This window comes from Sander vitreus, chromosome 9 (assembly GCF_031162955.1).
Source record: "Sander vitreus isolate 19-12246 chromosome 9, sanVit1, whole genome shotgun sequence".
Classification (NCBI taxonomy): Eukaryota; Metazoa; Chordata; class Actinopteri; order Perciformes; family Percidae; genus Sander; species Sander vitreus.
In genome coordinates, this window is record NC_135863.1 from 19,206,829 (window position 1) to 19,227,012 (window position 20,184).

A 20,184-nucleotide genomic window follows, 5' to 3' on the forward strand; every position below is an offset into this window, starting at 1 on the left:
GATATTTATTGGAAGAGGGTAAGTGAAAACACTAATTGGTAATCTGGTGCAGCTGTCTAGATGATTAGGTGTCATGGCTTCTGAGCGCTTTGACTTGGAGGCATTCCTAGCCAATCCAACTCTTGAGCAAATTAATGTCTGTAGAAAAGATGAGTTAGTTATTGTAGCGAGTCACCTCCAGATTCCAGTAACTAAAACTACATTGAAAAGAGATCTTAAACCGTTAGTTATTGCTAACTTGGTGGAGAGTGGGTTGATTGTGTTACCTGTGATAGCAGAGTTAAAAACACTTCCTGTGGCTGTCTCAGCAGAGACAGAGGGTGTGCAGACCCTTAAGCCACAAGCAGTCTCCAGGGTGGACGGCGAGGTAGGTGGAGGGTTAAAAACACCCTTCACGCTGCCGCGTTATGATCCATCCCCAGAAAGCAGTGCTCGTTCCAGAGATGAGGCCTGTGTAAAGGTTCGCCTGGCCCGTCTCCAGCTTGAGGCTCAAGAACAGGAACGTAAACAGCACATGCAACTTCAGCTTGAAATGAGGAAGCTGGAAGTAGAGGCTGGTACGGCTGTAAAGCTACGGAAGCTCGAGCTTGAAAGCTCTCAGGGGACGGAAAGCCTGCCTGCTGCTGCTCCAGGTACGTCATCCACCACCTCCTCCACCCGAAATTCTGCCAGTCCAATTCCCACGGCTTTTGATGTTAGCAAGCACATTGCTCTAGTGCCGTTGTTCCGTGAATCTGAGGTTGACTCCTACTTTAGTGTATTTGAGCGCATTGCAGGTCCTCTGCAGTGGCCGACTGAGGTTTGGTCTCTGTTGCTCCAGTGTAAACTCCATGGAAAGGCCCAGGAAGCCATGGCAGCGCTCTCTTTAGAAGAGAGTTTAAATTATGAGTCTGTGAAGTCTGAATTCTGCGAATCTATGAACTAGTCCCTGACGCATATCTTTAGGAGTCATAGAAAGTCACAGAATCAGACTTTTACTTTGCCAGAGACAAGGGTGTGTTATTTGATAAGTGGTCTGCTGCCTGCTCTGCTGATAACTTCAATTCTCAGAGAATTACTGCTGGTTGAGGATTTTAAAAAGTGTCTGCCAGAGCGCATTGTTGTGTACTTAAATGAGCAGAAAGTAACAACTTTAACCGCTGCAGCAACGTTAGCTGATGAGTATGTGTTGATTCACAAAACTACTTTTGCTCCTTTTCCTGACAGACCACGTCGTGTTCCTGTTTCGCCTCCTTCCGTCAACAAAACGCCGGGTGCGGAAAAAGAGGAGAGGAAATGTTTCTACTGCCATCTAGGCTGTCATGTTATTGCTGCCTGTCCGGCTTTAAAACGCAAAGAACAATCTTCACGGTTTTCCCAGCCTAAAGGGCATTGGCCTGATTAAAACAGACCACGGTACAAAAACTGAGATTGGCAAATGCAAAGAGTTGGATGCCTGCTTCAAACCATTTGTTTTTGACGCACGCATTTCACTAACCGGCATGCCGGTAGATCAGCGCTCCGTCCAGGTTTTGAGAGATGGCGTCAGCATTACCTTTTTCTGAGCAATCAGCTTGCGGGTTCGGTTCGGTGCTCCGCGGCATCGAAATGGGCTACATTCCTCGTCCAGTGCACCACGTTCACATTCAGTCTGAGTTAGTAACAGGATTCTTTCCTGTCGCTGTGTGTGCTGCTCTACCAATTCAGGGTATCGTACTTTTGCTGGGGAATGAAATTGCGGGTGGTAAGGTAACTCCTATGTTAGAGGTGCTAGATTCACCTCGGTGCAGTACATCTCCCACCGACAAATTGGCCACTTCTCCGGTGTTCCCTGCGTGTGTACTCACACGTGCGCGTGCCCGTTTGCTTCAGGTTGAAGGTGATAACACAGATGTTTCATTAACTGATAGCATACTTATGCCGTTGTTCTCAGGTGAGACGGAGCGTGAGGAGGCGGAGAAGCCGACCGCTGTGCAATCTCTGCCTGAGGAGGGTGAGACAGTTGAGCCTCCGAGCTCAGGTTCGCTTCCAGTTACATGCGCACGCCTGGCGAACACGCAGAGAGAGGATCCAACACTGCAACGTTGTTTCAGAAGGGTGGTAAGTGACAACAAGAAAGCAAGTGTAGAGAAAGTAGCTTTCATGCTAGATAATGATGTCTTAGTATGCAGATGGTGCTCTCTCCCAGATACTGATGCTGATTGGAATGTGGTTTACCAAATAGTAGTGCCTGCTGCTTATAGACAACAGGTGCTGTCAGTAGCACACAAAAGTAAATGGTCAGGGCACTTAGGTGTCACAAAAACTTATCAGCTTGTCCTAAAACACTTCTTTTGGCCATAGCTAAAGGCGGATGTAGTAAAGTTCTGCCGTAGTTGCCATGTCTGTCAGATAACAGGGAAACCAAACCAAACAATCCCTCCTGCTCCTCTGCATCCTATTCCTGTAATAGAAGAACCATTCGATTGGGTGATAATAGACTGCGTGGGCCCGTTACCCCGCACAAAAAGTGGAAACCAATATCTACTTACAATTATGTGCACGGCAACTCGTTTCCCTGAAGCATATTACAGCCAAAACAGTGGTAAAATCGCTCACCAAATTCTTCTCTACTTTCGGCCTCCCTCGTGTAATCCAGTCGGATCAGGGTACCAATTTTCAGTCAAAACTCTTCAAACAGGTACTCGGCACACTTAATGTTAAACATGTTGTTTCCTCTGCTTATCATCCCAAGTCCCAGGGGGCTCTGGAGCGATGGCATCAGACTCTCAAATCCATGCGTCGTAAGTACTGTTTGGAAAACGGAACTGATTGGGATGAAGGGGTTCAGTTTGTTTTGTTTGCAGCGCGTGAAGCCATTCAAGAGTCTTTGGGTTTCAGTCCTGCTCAGCTCGTGTTTGGGCATACACTCCGTGGCCCGCTCAAAACATTACATGACCAGTTCATGTCGCTCAAATCGTCACCGACCAAAAATGTACTAGATTATGTCAGCCACTTCCGTGAGCGGCTACATATTGCTAATACACTCGCTAAACAGTCACTGTCTGGTTCACAAGCAGTGATGAAGCGTCACTATGACCGCTCTGCTATAAACCGCTCTTTTCATCCTGGTGATTTAGTGTTGGTGTTACTACCTACACCTGCTTCAGGGCTCTCTGCCAAATTTACGGGTCCGTATGAGGTCCGTGAACGCCTCAGTGAAACAGACCACATTCTCAATACTCATGAGCGGAGGAGAAAAACGCGCGTCTGTCATATTAACATGCTAAAGTTGTACCAACTTAGAGAAAGTGATAAAAACTGCCCTGTGGACAACTCAGAGCCACCACTCGCTGTTTTGCCTCCCCAGAGCGCCGCTCTGATCGTAACTGATCCTGCGCTTCCATCCGACTGATGATTTGCGGCCGTGTCATCCAGTCCAGTTAGGCACTCAACTCCCTAACTCAGAGGCAATATCAGAGTTTCCTTCCCGGCAACATTTACCTAAAGAACATAGACAGGATGTAATCAGCCTTGTCGAACAATGTAAATGTGTGTTTAGTGATGTGCTGTCCACAACAACTGTAATACAACATATTGAGCTGACAGACCCGCGGCAAATAAAACAACATCCGTACCGTGCAAACCAAAATAAGCGAGAAATAATGAAAGGGGAGGTGCAGTATCTTCTTAAAAATGGGTTTGCTGAACCCAGTTCTAGTTCGTGGAGTCCCCCTTGTCTTGTTGAAGCTAAGCCCGATGGCTCGCCTCGCTTCATTACTGATTTTCGTAAGGTGAACGCTGTTACAGTGCGCGACTCATCCATTACCGAGAATGGAAGATTGTATTGATAATCTGGGGAATGCCAAGTTTGTGAGCAAACTGGACCTGTTAAAAGGTTACTGGCAGGTACCCTTGACTGACCGTGCAGCTGTTATTTCGGCATTTGTTACTCCCGACCATTTTGCGCAGTATAAGGTCATGGCGTTCGGCATGTGCAATGCACCCGCTACGTTCCAGCGTTTAGTGAATACTGTGTTATCTGGGGTGAGTAATTTTAATGCGTATTTGGATGATTTAATTGTGTACACTGATACATATATTCAGTCAGTCTTTTACTGTGACCATTTACTGTTCAATATGTTGCAGTTTTACAAACAAGAAAGTGAACAACTTGAGCCTGACGGACATGTTGCATCTCAGTAAGCTGGCAAGAGTAGGCTACACAACAGACAACTTCCGTGTAGCCTACTTCAAAATAAAAGCACTTCCTGTGACGGTTCGCAGTAAAACTAAATTACTGTTAAATAAGGTTGTGTAGGCTACCTTTTCACAAATCAGCTGTAAATCAAGTACTGTAAATAGTGAATTTTAATCACACTATAATTGAACATTTCCTTTAGAGTGTTTTAAACTAAACAACATGAATTTCTTATTCAAGTGCTATAAACAAACATTTTACAACAATGCCATACTTTTAATTGAGTATTTTCATTTTCTCCTACTTGCCTATTATACGTTTTACTTATCTATTTTTTTATAGCTTTAGTTACTTTGCATATTTATATTAATTATACAAAATATGAATAATCTATGATGTATTAAACAGACTTTCAACTCACACCTCCGGCGGAGCTTTTCGTGCATCCCTGCGGAGGCTGGGGGCATTGAACGCAATGTTCAAAGTTTCCATTGCTGAAGCTGCGGTGAGGAGCTGTGGTCTTAGGGTCTTAGGTGCCTCAAGGGGCGGTAACCCACGAACACCGTGGTGGACACCGGTGGTCAGGGAAGCCGTCCGACTGAAGAAGGAGTCTTTCCAGGATATGTTATCCCAGAGGACTCCGGAGGCAGTTGCAATGTACCGAAGGGCCCGAAGGGCTGCAGCCTCTGCCGTGAAAGAGGCAAAGCAGCGGGTGTGAGAGAAGTTCGGAGAAGGCATGGAGAAGGACTTTCAGTCAGCACCAAGGTGCTTCTGGAAAACCGTTCGCCACCTCAGGAGGGGGAAGTGTGTGCCAATTACAGGGGTATCACACTTCTCAGCCTCCCCGGTAAAGTCTACTCCAAGGTGCTGGAAAGGAGGGTAGTCGAACCTCAGGTTGAAGAGGAACAATCCGGATTCCGCCCTGGTCGTGCAACAACGGACCAGATCTTTACTCTCGCAAGAATCCTGGAGGGAGCCTGGGAGTATGCCCAACCGGTCTACATGTGTTTTATGGATCTGGAGAAGGTGTATGACTGGGTGCCCCGGGAGATATTGTTAGGTGCTGCGGGAGTACGGGGTGAGGGGGTCCCTTCTCAGGGCCATCCAATCTCTGTACGACCAAAGCGAGAGCTATGTCCGGGTTCTCGGCATTAAGTCGGACTCGTTTCAGGTGAGAGTTGGCCTCCGCCAGGGCTGCACTTTGTCACCAATCCTGTTTGTAGTATTTATGGACAGGATATCGAGGCGTAGTCGGGGTGGAGAGGGGTTGCAGTTCGGTGGGCTGGGGATCTCATCGCTGCTTTTTGCAGATGATGTGGTCCTGATGGCATCATCGGCCTGTGACCTTCAGCACTCACTAGATCGGTTCGCAGCCGAGTGTGAAGAGGCTAGGATGAGGATCAGCACCTCTAAATCGGAGGCCATGGTTCTCAGCAGGAAACCGATGGAGTGCCTTCTCCAGGTAGGGAATGAGTCCTTACCCCAAGTGAAGGAGTTCAAGTACCTTGGGGTCTTGTTCGCGAGTGAGGGGACAATGGAGCGGGAGATTGGTCGGAGAATCGGCACAGCGGGTGCGGTATTAAATTCAATTTATCGCACCGTTGTGACGAAAAGGGAGCTGAGCCAGAAGGCAAAGCTCTCAATCTACCGGTCAGTTTTTGTTCCTACCCTCACCTATGGTCATGAAGGCTGGGTCATGACCGAAAGAACAAGATCCAGGGTACAAGTGGCCGAAATGGGTTTCCTCAGGAGGGTAGCTGGCGTCTCCCTTAGAGATAGGGTGAGAAGCTCAGTTATCCGTGAGGAGCTCGGAGTAGAGCCGCTGCTCCTTCGCGTCGAAAGGAGCCAGTTGAGGTGGTTCGGGCATCTGGTAAGGATGCCCCCTGGGCGCCTCCTTAGGGAGGTGTTCCAGGCACGTCCAGCTGGGAGGAGGCCTCGGGGAAGACCCAGGACTAGGTGGAGGGATTATAACTCCAACCTGGCCTGGGAACGCCTCGGGATCCCCCAGTCGGAGCTGGTTAATGTGGCTCGGGAAAGGGAAGTTTGGGGTCCCCTGCTGGAGCTGCTACACCCGCGACCCGATACCGGATAAGCGGACGAAGATGGATGGATGGATATGATGTGATAAAGAGGAGACTTTATTGATCCGGTGGTGAAATTCACAAGCTAGCTGCCAAATCAAACTTCCCTTGTTATTATAAAGAGGAGACTTTATTGATCCGGTGGTGAAATTCACAAGCTAGCTGCCAAATCAAACTTCCCCTGTTATTTTGGTGAAAGTAACTCAAAAATAATGCAAAAGCAGTGTAACGCATTACAATTCAGAGACAGTAATATAACTAATTACTCTCAAATGACAGTAACTAGTAATCTATAATGTATTACATTTTGGAAGTAACCCAACACTGGTTATATTTCCCACATGTGCTGGGTTTTGATACAGAAATGCATTTTTCATTCGCAATGGCAAGATTAGCCTAATAGCATATAACAAAACATGTTAAATTATTTTGATTTGGCATTAGAAGTAATTAGACTTCATCTGTAAGAAACGTTAAAGTGCAAAATGAAACGAATGTGAGGAGGACTCGGAGCTTGAACTGGACATTTAGTTTTGTGTGGTCTAATAGAACTCCTACCTGATGTCATCACTGGTCTCATCTCTACGTGATGCCATCGCCGACCTTATGTCTGTCTCATTCACTCCTTGCCTGTGTTCTCTCCACTAAGACATATTGTCAAACATTAATATATTTTCTATATTAGTTTTTCCATATCAATAATATTAAAAAATTAATCTGTTGGTATCAAGTGGCTCCCCCTACACTTCCACCTAATGTTAGACCTACCTGTTGCCTTCTCTTGTCTTTCCTGATCCACCATCCTCACACCGTTAAATATAGCAGTCTAAATTCAATTCTTATCAGCCTAGTGATGTTATGCAGTAAGGTTGTGCTGCTGTTGAAATTACATTCACATTTTGGATTCTAAAAATTACAAATATGGAGAGCCACTTAGCATAGACCTTTAAAGAGAGAGATGTGACCCTGTAATTACAGCTTCCACGTCACCCAACAGATGTAACTATAGCCTGTATGTCTGACAGCACAGCTAACAGCTAATGGTAAAACAAAATCTATTAATGATTCCATGGTAAACCAGAGTTATTGCATAAGTTATGTTTTCCAGCTTCTTGTCATTTATTGTGCATGCTACCTTATATTTACCAGTTGTTATTTTACATTAATAAAATTAAGATATGTCATGCATGGGATTGGTACCATAGGGTTTAACCAAAATCTAAATGTAGCCATAAGCAACATTGGTTTGCATTAAGCTAGCCATAAACCCCACTTAAGCTGCTAGTGTTAGCAAACACTAGCTAGTCTGAGAACAGTCTGTTAACATGAATATTTGCAAGCCTCCAAGTTTGGTAGCAAATATATGCATGATTCCATGGTAAACCCTCATTTGGCTGCTACATTCCCAGTGTTAGCAAACGCTAGCTAGTCTGTTAACATGAATATTTGCAAGCCTCCAAGCACAGACCTCACACTTTAAATCTTACCTGTTGCCTTTCACCATCCACTTATTCAACTGCTGTTGCATCCTTGGACATGCCATCTCCTTTTCCCTCTTTCTTTTTCTGTTTTTAGCCCCCAACAACTCACTACTCACACACTACGCCCACCCGCTCCCCCCCCTCCCCGTCCCTCTTCTATGCCAACATTCTATGATGGAATCTTATGAGACAGGGTGCCTACTCTAGCCTGTTAGTCCTCTAAAATGTTATATAATAACATTGAGGAAATGCAGAAATGATTTAGAAACGCACAACAGCAGCTACCCAAAAAATAATTAGAAAATACCAAAAAACAAATATATTTTTTTTAATTTATTTTTTTACCATCGCTTTGGCGCCCCCATGGTGCAGCGCCCCTATGCGCATACCCACTTTTTGCGCCACTGACAAGGCTATACAATTAAATAGCCTAGGCGTGAGTGGAGCTTTTGCGCAGTATATGCGCATGGTAGGCCTAGGCTATAACTTGACACACGCACACAACAGACAGAGATTTCTTTTTTTTACAGAAATGGATTAATTTTATTGATTGTAATAGTCCATATTTCATTTCAGTTTCGCAATACAAAGAAATAGACTAAACGATTTAGTCTGAGTGTCATTCTCATTTCACAATGAAATAAAACACAACTCATTTGAACCAGACCACCGTCTCAGATATCCTCAGTGTCAAACACAATAATGCATGTAGTCTTTAATGTATACACAGGAAAAATGCACTAACTGGCAGAAATTAATAAAGCTATTGTACAGCCAAACTATGTTTTAGTCTTAAAATTTACACATAGTGATAACAACACCTGGGTGTTCAGTTGTCTCGTGTGTTGAACCGTGGAAATAAATAGACAAACAATTTTGGAATTTGCACTGAGACGTTGTCGGGTAGCCTATTCACTGAATAGTCCGCCATCAGAGATTGCATTGTATGGCTGACAGGTGTTTCAAAATATGTGGGAACTTTTCCAGAGCTCTGAATGGCAGAGGATAGCTACAGATTTATTTATATTTAAGATGTATTGGTGGTATTTAACTCAAAAGCACATTAAGCTAAAAGCAAGGTGACTTCTTCGGACTTGCGAGTGCTGTAAAAACGATCATATGCGGTTTGCTCACATAGCCTAGTGGTGTTGTGGTGAAGTGCAGTCATGCTGCGTTCATGAGCGTAGGGTAGGATCAGGTCTACGTCCCGTAGTAGCCTATATTTTAATTTTAAAGTGGCATGTAATTAATCACAAAACGATGCCTTGTGGCAGAAAAAGCAGTATTATGGTTACAAGTATTTTTTACTGTGACATTGTATGATTTACAATTACTCCTGAACATATCATCTGGGTGCCGGTGTTTTGACGGAAGTTACGAGTAACTACACGGTGAAAGGTTATATGACACAACTGACGGGCGACTAAAGGAAACGTCCCGTGTCTGAAAATAAAATAACAGATTTCTCTGGGTTTGACATTTGGTGGAAACATTTGGGATAGTGTAACTACACAACTCAAAAAAATATATAACATAGGTATGGTCGTTTTTAGACATTTTAATGCAGAAATGTTACATATTGTACCTTTTAAAATGTAGCTTTAATTTGCAGCCGGAAAAAGAGTTAAACTATAGCTTTAATTGGACATTTTCAAAGCCAATAATTTAAAAATCCTACATCAGAATACTCTGATATTACCCGTGTGACAGTCTGGGGTGGTGTACTATCACTCTGAAGTGAAATGAGTTCTGGCTAAACAGGAGGTTTCGTTTTAAGAGCAGCCTGAAAAAGAGTTAAAATAAAGCTTTTGTTTTGTTTGGATTGACACAAGTCATGTTCATTTTCATTGAAGTTCACATATAGGTATATAGGTAGGTATATGGCCTTTATACAGAATAACTACCCATTTCCAAATGTGTAAGCTCCAGTTTTGGAGGAATTAATTGCACATATGCATTAAACAAAGTTTTTTCCAGAGAATGAATGATGCATGTATGAATGTAGGCTCATATCTTAGCTTTATTATACCCAACTGCAATGACTGCAGACCTCTTACTTAAGTATATAAACATGTAACGACATAATGTGTTGAAATGCAACATTTTATTTAGAAATGAAAATAATCCACACATCTTCATCTATTTAGAGGAGGAGTGTAAGAAAAGGTGGAAGAACCTAACGGACAGGTACATAAAGGAGAGGAGACTAAATGTGGTGCAGGGGCAGACTTGGAAGTACTTTTCCATACTGTCTTGTCTGTAGCCACACGTCAGGGAGAGACAAATAGCCAGACGCTCCGTTGTAGAAATGGGCTTTTTTCGGAAATCGTAGGCCCGACTCTCGTCAGCAGACTGTCAAATTGCTCCCTGTTGAGCCGAAAGTACCCCTGGAACCGGTCACAGTGAATGCGGACCTCCTTCACCAGCCGGAATTCCCCCAACTGCTCTCTGGACCTGAGGGTCTCGTGCACCCACACCCTTCTTCCTGCTGCCTTCCTCTGTCTTCTCCTCACAACCAGGGCAACTGCCAAGGCTTTCTTTTGTTTCAAAGACAGAAACATCGTCTCCACCAAATCACTACTGTGTATCCACAATGTCGCATGTACTGCACGTCTGATGTAAACACCGGACGCGGACGTGACGTGCATTCAAATATTGGCGCATGTATGACGTAAATTTGCGCTGAGCCCGGCGGCAAGCACAACAAATATAGTTGGGAATAGGACAACCTAGCGGCGAGCGCAGCGCATGCCGCGTACAATGTGAAACGGCCTTCAGTCTCCACCTTGGGAAACCACCTGTGTACTTATCTCTGCCTGTCCACCTCGTGCCCCGTAACCACCTAGACTCTTCCCTGTCGGCTCGCCTCAACCTCGGACAAGCCAGGAGTTTTCCCCGCCCTGACACAACCAATTGTGTTTCTCTGAGTACACGTTTCATTAAACCTTTTAAAACTGCTCTACGTTGTCTGTGTGATATCTCTGCGTTCTGGGTCAGAACTAGCCCTTAACACCGAGTGACAGTCTGGGGTGGTGTACTATCACTCTGAAATGGGTCTGGCTAAACTAGAGGTTTCATTTTTAGAGCAGCCTGAAAAAAAGTAAAAAAAAAAAAAAAGTTTTGTACTGTTCTCGCTGAGGTGTAGCAACTCCAACTAGCTAAACAGTGAGCTAAACTCTCTCTATTCATGAACATGAAGAAATCCAGAATTTTTTGTATGCAGATTTATTTTCTTCACATTGTGCTGAATCCATACATATGAGATGAGTGATGAGAGACGGGAGTGAATCTAGGAAACAAACAGCAAAATACTGTAATTAGCTAAGCCACCTAGTTTTCATGAACATTACTTTTACAGCATGAAATCAATATGCTTAAAAGTTAACTTAGTCAGAAAAAAGATTATATACATACAAGCAATGCTTCTGCTGGGGAGTCAACGGGCAGGATGCATTTTCCCTGGCGCAATGACCGTCTGCATTTCTAATGCATTTCTAACGTGGTGAATTACATAGACAGTAAAAGAAATTGACAAAGTAACGCTGTTGTTTTCAACGACGATCAGTGTAGTATATTAGAAGCACTTTTCCGGTGAGGGCTGAGCGTTACTGCGCAGCTGAAAACTGAGCTTGACTACAGATGTGACATGAGCAACCTGTCTGAAAGTTGGAAGTATTCTGGTAGCTGTACCAAGAGAAATATCAATCATTCCAAATCTTGCAGAGACGGAGAGCGTAGGTATATGTAAGGAGATAACATGGACACAGGCTAATTATTGCTAACTAAAATGCTAGTTAAAATTAGTGATTAAACTTAAACAGCTAATGTAAGTCGAAACTGCCTGCGAGCTTCTCCTGTACTGTACGGTAATTTCTCTACTATGCGACAGTAAGTTGCGTGGTTATGACACAATTGTTAGCCTATTTTTACAAAAACGTCTACTACGGAGCCATAACGTGAGATAGAAGGTAATTGAGCCTTTTATACATTGTCGTGTTTCTTTAGAAATAAACAATGGACAAATAAAGTCTTTAAACGCTTCAGATGTAAAGTTATTCGCTGTCAAAGTGACGTCAAAATGAATGGCAGTCAATAGAATGCTAACGGCGGGTGATGGCTTGTTAGCATCAAAATGGCGCCATAGGAAGTACGTGTTGTGGAGAGAGACTTACCCAAGGCGGTAAGCTTCTCTTCAGAGCTCGAACCTCCTATGGCGTGCTAGCTGGCTAAATTAGCATTAGATTAATCGTCTATCTATACAGCTAACGTTAACAGTGAACTTATTTGTGGGTTAGCGCATTAGCTAAGCTTAGCATGTTAGCTGCTTTTATCCATGGTCAAAACAATCATACTACTAATAGCTTTATGAGCGTGATGAACGATGTTGTAACCCTATAATGTTATCCACCAAGCATTAGCTAGCATTCATGTTAGCTACTTGTCAACCAGCACATACATTGTAGTAACATTAAGCTGGATTAATATTGATATATATCAATAAATAAGGTTTCTGCTGTATTACTGTGTTGCAAAGTGGCATGTAATTAATCACAAAATGATGCCTTTTGCAGAAAAAGCAGTGTTACAAGAATTTTTTTCTGTGACATTGTATGATTTACAATTACTCTCGAACGTAGCACCTGAGTGCGGAGTAACTAGATGGTGAAAGGTTATATGACGCCACTGACGGGCGACTAAATGAAACATGACGTGTCTGAAAATAAAATAACATTTCTCTGGGTTTGCCATTTGGTGGAAACATTTGGGATAGTGTAACTACACAACTCCAAAAAATATTTAACATAGGTATGGTCGTTCTTAGACATTTTAATGCAGAAAAGTTACATATTGTACCTTTAAATGCCTGAAGGGCAGAACAGCTTTATTTGGACATTTTTAAAGCATTCAATTTTAAAATCCTACATCAGAATGCTCGCTTACCCGAGTGACAGTGTGGGGTGGTGTACTATCACTCTAAACTGAAATGAGTCTGTCTAAACAGGAGGTTTCGTTTTTACAGCAGCCTCAAAAAGAGTTAAAATATAGCTTTAATTAGCAGCCTGAAAAACGGTTAAAATATAGCTTTGATTGGACATTTTTAAAGTCTTTAATTTTAAAATCCTACATTGGAATGCTCTGATATTACCTGAGTGACAGTCTGGGGTGGTGTACTATGAAGTGAAATCATTCTGGCTAAACAGGAGGTTTCATTTTTAGAGCAGCCTGAAAAAGAGTTCAAATATAGCTTTAATTGGACATGTTCAAGCCTTTAAATTTTCAAAGACTTTAATTTTAAAATCCTACATCAGAATGCTCTGATATTATCCGTGTGACCGAAAAAAAAAGTGATAAGCAAGTCATAGTATAGTATGTTGAAAAAAATTTATAAAAAGTCATAGTATAATTTATCGAAAAAGTCAACCTATAGCACGCCGATAAAAAGCGATAAAAAGTCATAGTATAGTATGTCGAAAAAATTGATAGAAGTCATTGTAGGCCTATAGCAGGCTATGTCAAGAAAAGTGATTAAAAAAAAAAGTCAAAGTGTGTCCCTTTAATCCCCACATGCAGTTCACGACCCTGCTGTAGAATTATCATCTGCAACGTAGTTGATAATCTCCCAAGACCATTGACATTTTTAAGATCGATTTTAGATCGTTTTTATTTTCATTGTAGTTACCTATGGTAGTCACCTTTCCGCGCACACACCTGCGTTATCTCACACCACCTTGGATGCAACCATTAGCTTTTAAAGCAGGGGTGTTGGTGGTTTTGTATGATTTTAAAACTTAGAATTAAGCGGATTAATGTAATATTTAGTGTGATATATATATATAGAGAGAGTGATATGAGTCTGCTAAGTTATAAAAACTATTTTTTTTAAGCCTTAACGTTAGGCAAATAACCTTAACTTTAAGCAAATAAGCCTCAGTGACAAAGTTCTTACATGTTTTAAAGTAACACGGTCCCCTGCTCTATGGTTCCGTCTTTTACCGGAAGAGTCCGTGTTTACAGCGCAGCTTTCGCTCCACGTTAGCATCGTTGATTCGTCAGGAAGTGAATATGAATTTATGTTGTTTACAATTTGATCATTTTGTAAAATTACGTATTTAGTTTTACGCCGCGCCGCGTTTAGCATGGTTGTTTGGAGGCGGAAGGGCAACCGACAGGCATAGCAATGACGAGCTGGCTAACGTAGCGCCGAGGTTAGTCAGCTAACGTTAGACAACTAACACTAGCTAACTTCTCACACAGCAGCGGTACATCAAGTACAGTGAAACAGGTATCAGTGTGTCAAGTATATTCTGTAAGACGCCTTTATATTTGCATGCTTACTGACTGACAACCTTGTATTGCCACATATCACGTTTGGTTTGCATGTGTTATGTACCTCTGTTTCGCCACATTGGCCCCCAGGTCCAGGAACAAAGCGCGGCCATGGGTGCAGAGAGCAGCGCGTTGCGGAGCTTTACCCTGGAGGAGCCGCTTCTGACCCTGCCCTCCGGACTCACCATGTACTCGGCGAAGCTCCAGGATGGAAAACCTGCTTCCGTGTTTGTTCACAAGCGGGGCAATGAGGATAAAGTCAACAAAGCTGCCAAGGTAGTTATACCGAAGCCTCATCCTGATATAATCTCACACTGGCCGTTGCAGAAGCAAATGTGTTTCTGCTCGTTTAGGAGACGTACCACCAAATTCCCTATCATCATCATCATGACATAACATTTCTATACAACCAATATCACCAAATGATGTATTGCATCCTTCGATTGTCAGCAATGTGTACTTGAGTTAAATTGCTTTTTTGTGGCTTTGGCACTCAGGCTGCATAATCAGTTCCTACTCATGGAGCTTTCCATCAGCTGCATGACATTTTTTATGGGAAATAAAGAAATACTTTTCATTTCCTGCAGCACCTGAAGACCTTGAGGCACCCATGTCTGCTGCGTTTCCTGTCCTGCTCAGTGCAGGACGGCGACATCCACTTGGTGACAGAGCGTGTACAGCCTCTGGAACTGCTGCTGGACAGCCTCTCCCCAGAGGAAATCTGTGCAGGCATCTACGACCTCCTGCAGGCACTTGTGTTTCTGCACGAGAGGGTGAGCAAAAAGAAGCATGGAGGAGTTGCATGTGGCCCATGCACAATTTTCTTAATGCTTGTGATTTATGAGGTGATGGGTAATGAATGAGAGAGAGAAAAATAAGTTGGCCAGAAGGCATCATTATGAAAAGTAACTACTGAGGTGCTGCTTCATGTTTTACAGCAGTTGTAGGTTGGTGTCTGTCTGTGTTCAGTCGTGCATGAATTCCTAACTTGTCTTCCTTAACCACCAGGGCAAATCAAGCCACAACAACGTCTGCATTTCATCTGTATTTGTCAGTGAAGATGGTCATTGGAAACTGGGAGGGATGGAGACTGTCTGCAAGTTCTCTGAAGCAACGCCTGAGGTAAGAGATTGTAGAATGTATCCAAGAGGCAGTCTGTGTGTCATTTATTTTGGTTCTTCCAAAAATTAAAAGTACCTATGTCAGATATTTGCAAACTATATCAGTTTTATGTTTTGATATTTAATTTATTTTCATATTCTTAGTTTCTTGCAAGCATTCAGAACGTGAGAGAGGCCAGCTGCGTTCCAACAGAAGAGCAGGTAAGTGGATTACAGGTTGCGAAGGAAAAATGGAAGAACTTCTGAAAGTCTGCTTTTTGTTCACAAGTTCTCATGAAACATGTTGTTGACAGGTTGAGGGCTTTAAAATGCTTCCGGATAAAAATGCTCACTCCCGGGACTCTTTCTCTTTTGGAATGATGGTAGAGACGCTCATCCCTCTCCTGAATGGCTACGGTGAGCAGAGTGATGGCTTTGTAATGCCTACAGCCGTGTTTTACTAATGACCTCAACTGTAATGTTGCAGCTTGTCTAATGTTATCGGTGCATCCAGGTACCTCCTCATCCACTTGTTCATCCTTCTCTTTCCTCTGTTGTTTTCAGTGTCACAGGAGCTGTACGACAGTCTGCAGAAGACTCTGCAGACGGGCCTGCTGAACTCTGACCCCTTGTCTCGACCCCCACTCAGCTCCCTGCTGACTCATGACTTTTTCAGGTAAGTGTGGTTATGTTTGCTTCTGCTGTTATCAGTACTTACTGAAAATGATTTGTTTTTAGAAACGCTGCATATGTTTCTATTAATAGGAACGACTTTTTGGAAGTGAGGAATTTTCTGAAGAGCCTGACCATGAAGACGGAAGAGGAAAAGAATGAATTCTTTAAGTGAGAATATGGTCTTGATTTACAAATGTTTTTTTTTTAAAGTTATATATAGACTTTTAGTTAGATATATAACTCAGATTTGTAGGTAGACAATTGGAAAGTTAAAATACTGTTTCTTATAATTTCCTTACTTAAATTATGTATAATCTTTACATTTCATTTTAATAATATACCCCTGAACATGCTCATTGTGTGTTTTGTTTGTGTAGGTTTCTTCTAGACCGGGTCCAGAGTCTCCCTGAAGAGCTGATAGCTTCACGCCTTGTCCCCAAACTCCTCAACTCTCTTGTTTTTGCAGAACCCATGGCTGTGAAAAGCTTCCTGCCTCATCTTCTAAGGCCAAAGAAGGGTAGGATGGCATGTTATAGAACTCTTTCTGAACTCGTACTGTTACTGCTAATAATAACTCAGATTTCAATTCCCTACCAAAGAGAAAGAAGCATTCTGCCAGGCATAATTGTTGTGTGAAACTGTACGTGGTGGTTGCTCATGCTCCTCTTTTTTTTTTTTTTTCTTCCATTTTTGTATGTACGGACAGATTCCAGTGGTGGCGGTAACGATGAAGAATGCCTGCTGTCTTTGTCCCTTTACCGTAAACACGTGATTCCTCAGCTTCTCAAGCACTTCAAGATCAACGAGGAACACATACGGATCGTGTTGCTGGCTCACATCCACATCTACGCTGAGTACTTCTCCCACGATGAACTCAAAAACCAGATCCTACCTCAGGTGGAGTGCTGACACCGGAGCAGAATTTTTAACTTTGAGATCAATGATAAACACTGAGCTAAGTTTAAAGGAATAGTTCGACATTTTGGGAAATACGCTTAGGGAGCAAAGTCCCTCTCATGTTAAGCATTACTTATGTTGCTAGAGCCAGGAGAAGCTTAGCTTATGTCACTACCCGATGTGAGTCCAGTGCAGATGTGAGTTGCGCATGCGTCACTTTGCAACAAGTAGTCTACAAGATGCTAACGAGAGACTTCTGTAATGTCAATACAGTAAAAATGGACCTACACCGAAGTTCGTTCACGGCTTGGCTACAAGTTAGCAATCAAACACAAACGTTTTTCAAATGATTTCCATCTTCTGTTATTGTATGTAAAGAGAGAAGTTTATTTTATGGTTTTCACAAATTTCAGTATGACACGTAAACCGTTTAAATCTGAGCATGCGCGACTCGCATCTGCACTCGACTCACATCGGGTAGTCACAGCTTAGCATAAATACTGGAATCAGAGGGTACAGCTAGCCTGGCTTCTCTCCAAACCTGGTTCCTTCAATATCTAAAATTGGATTATGATATATAAGAATGCCCCAAACAAGAAGAGTGTAACATTTAAGGGTAGACCTAAATGTCCTTATGCAATTCTCTTTGTTAGATAATTTGTTTATCTTTTGTTCCTGGCTGCAGGTTTTGTTAGGAATGAGAGACACCAATGATTCCCTGGTTGCCATGACGCTGCAGAGTCTGGCGGTGTTGGTGCCTTTGTTGGGGGCTCAGGTGGTGGTTGGGGGGGAGAGGACCAAGGTCTTTAAACGCACAACACCCAACTTCACCAAGTCTACAGAGGTCACTCCTGAAAGTAAGCAACACTGACCTAATAATGACAATAACAATGCAAGCTGATATATATAGGAATTCCAAAATACAGCATTGTAGTACAAGTAAAACCAGTACAGGGAGGGTCAAACTGACTACAGGAGGAACCCTTGCTGCAGTATTCTGGATAAGCTGAAGGTATACAGTAGTAGGCTGCTTGTCAGTTAGCTGTTAAGTATCGGTTAGCAAGGGTCAGCTATCATTCAGAAAAAACTTTGTTACTAAAGTTATCGTCCCTATAATAAACATTTGGTCAACACTAATCTTACTTACATCTTTTCTTTAGCTTCACCTGTCCATATAGTTGGAGGCTCCCACCCTCAGATGGCCCAGCCTTCAAAAGTCTTGAATTTGTTCCCCAGACCGTCAGGGACTGAAGGTCTGGTCCTGGGTCACATGGGTAGCTTAGGAGGTAGTAGGGTGACACCAAGAAGTTACTCTCTGCCACCAAAATCAGGTATGACCCACCCCACCCACACTAATATTTTTAGTTTAATTCACAGTTTGACGTTGCTGTGTCTGAATTTCAGTCTGTCTTTGTTTGACATGTTTCAGAGGTCAGTAGACAGATGTCTCTACCTTTGAATGGCTTTCATCAGGACAGTGAGATGGAGCCACTGTCATCCAGCCCAGAGCAGCCTGACAGACTTGAAGGTCCAGTGGAGGACTGGCCTGACTGGAGCGACCCTGAAGAGAGCGAGAGCAGAGATGGACAGTCAGTCCAGATCCACATTCAGGCCTCAGAGAGAGAAGGTCCAGACAGCGGCCGACTGCCACTCTCGCACCAGCACTTGGAAGACGAGCCGTGGGACAACTTTGAGGACACTGAACCCACCTCAGATCTCTCCCCTACAGCTCCTTTATCAGACCCAGTTATACTCACACCGCCCAGAGGTGACACTCCTACGCCTGTAAAGCATGATCCGGAAGCTCTGAGGCTGGGTGCCTCCAAACCCCTCAAATTGACCTCAACACTGCGACAATCCACACAGAGCAAGACCACTTCCTGCGATGGCTGGGCTCAAGAAGAGAGAGACTCGCACAACCCATTAAACCCCAAGCCCAAACCTACAGTGCCACATAAGAATGGTGGGAGAGGTGGTCTTGGGGAGGAGTTCACCATCAAGGTGAAGAAAAAGGAAGCGCCGGACCCAGAGCTGGATTTGTTTGCGGACATGGTGCCAGACATCAAACTGTCGTCTCCAGCTCTGCTGCGACTGGACGAGAGCAGTGTGAGCGATGCTGGACTGTCTAGAGCCTCTTCAGAAAACACTAAATCTCTGCAGGTTGACTCATCCATCGATACTGTAACACTCACTGCCAAGTTTGCAGTTGCCAACCTGACTGAGGTGAGTTTGTCTGGTGGTGTGTTGAGTTTTTTTGTCTTACTTTTATTTTCTGGGATTTTGATTAACTCAGGTTTCTAAGGTGGAAGTAGGACAAAAGAATGGGCCTCTATACTTTCTTTTTTTTTTTTTTTTGGCTTTCACAGCAATTTGTATAGACTAGACTGTACTATTAGAACCAGAGCTGCAACAATGTACACTTGTCCTTATGATCCCTTAATATGAAGCAATGTCTGCTTAGTTGTAACTCCTTATCACTGGATACATGTTTGAGTTGTGAGAAGCTTTTTTCTAGAAACAAAGTAGATCCACACATTTGTTTTGATCCAGTACTAATTTATATAGTATTTTTACAAGTACAACTATGGGATTAGAAAAAGGTCTGAAAAATAATCTACTAGTATAGTAAATGAACTATTTTTACAACCTACATTTGTGTAACCAAGCAGTTTGAAATAAAGACATTAGAAATACAAATGCAGTGAAGTATAAGCCAAAAAGATGATGCTTGTAATGGGATGTACAAGTTTGTTTAATCCATGTTTAAAAAGCGGCCTTTTCTGTCTTATTAATAATTGCCAAGGCAATGAGGCATTAAAGATTGTTATGTTTACATTTTTTTTTGTCTGTCTTTTTCTGTCTAAGACTGAAACAGATGGCTGGGGAGATGGAGATGACCTGAACTGGGAGGAAGAGAATGTCTGGTGATGTTTGATCCGTCTGCTTCATCTGGAGCAAAAAGACTTGACCACTGGAAAACTCAGATCCTCAGTTCAGAGACAGTCAGCTGGAGGTTAACTGCCTGATGCAGTAAGATAATGATGGGCTGAGACTTTTTATAACCTATTCTGTTGGTTCCCGGACATTATCAGTCTGTTCATTAAGATGCTGGAAGGATTGGAAGCTTATAGGATGGTGCTGGACTTGGACAAATGAAGCCATGTTTAATTGTTTGCCAACTGATACTAGTCACCTCGATATGAATGAAAATCCTAATCAGAGGTGAATGTCATCTTGTTTTCTGCTGTTGTCTGCTTCTCAACTTCTTTTTTTGTACGTGCCAACTTCACACCTGGCATGAAAATCAAGATATACTTTTTTGGCAAGACACAACTCCAATTGTGTCAGGATTGACTTACAAAAGGCTTGCACTTTGAATGAATGTATAATAGAAATTACGTAATTTATTAGCTTTTGGTTGCTGGTGAAGTAAAGATTTTGCTGTATCAAATATGACCCTGTTT

The 20,184-nt window shown here is 42.9% G+C and overlaps 2 protein-coding genes and 1 long non-coding RNA gene across 3 annotated transcripts in view; 1 reads left to right on the plus strand and 2 right to left on the minus strand.

The window, feature by feature from the left end:
- lpxn (leupaxin) overlaps positions 1-75 on the minus strand; it is a 20,856-nt gene extending 20,781 nt beyond the window's left edge. Inside the window, exon 1 of the mRNA XM_078259926.1 lies at positions 31-75. Coding sequence (XP_078116052.1) covers positions 31-75 — 45 coding nt within the window. The remainder of the gene's footprint in view (positions 1-30) is intronic.
- An 8,210-nt stretch (positions 76-8,285) lies between these two features.
- LOC144523501 (uncharacterized) lies at positions 8,286-14,199 on the minus strand. Its single transcript, XR_013502517.1, has 3 exons — positions 14,113-14,199; positions 12,868-12,944; positions 8,286-11,010 (listed from the first exon to the last, which is right to left on the minus strand). It is a non-coding gene; the product is annotated as an uncharacterized LOC144523501 (long non-coding RNA).
- On the plus strand, positions 14,160-20,176 carry scyl3 (SCY1-like, kinase-like 3). The gene is made up of 13 exons (XM_078259086.1): positions 14,160-14,324; positions 14,636-14,821; positions 15,057-15,170; positions 15,314-15,370; positions 15,463-15,565; positions 15,713-15,824; positions 15,914-15,991; positions 16,201-16,340; positions 16,530-16,720; positions 17,406-17,577; positions 17,881-18,051; positions 18,150-18,943; positions 19,586-20,176. The coding sequence occupies exons 1-13, from the start codon at positions 14,160-14,162 to the stop codon at positions 19,646-19,648; spliced, it is 2,346 nt and encodes a 781-aa protein (XP_078115212.1). The 3' UTR covers positions 19,649-20,176.
- The last annotated feature ends 8 nt before the right edge of the window (positions 20,177-20,184 follow it).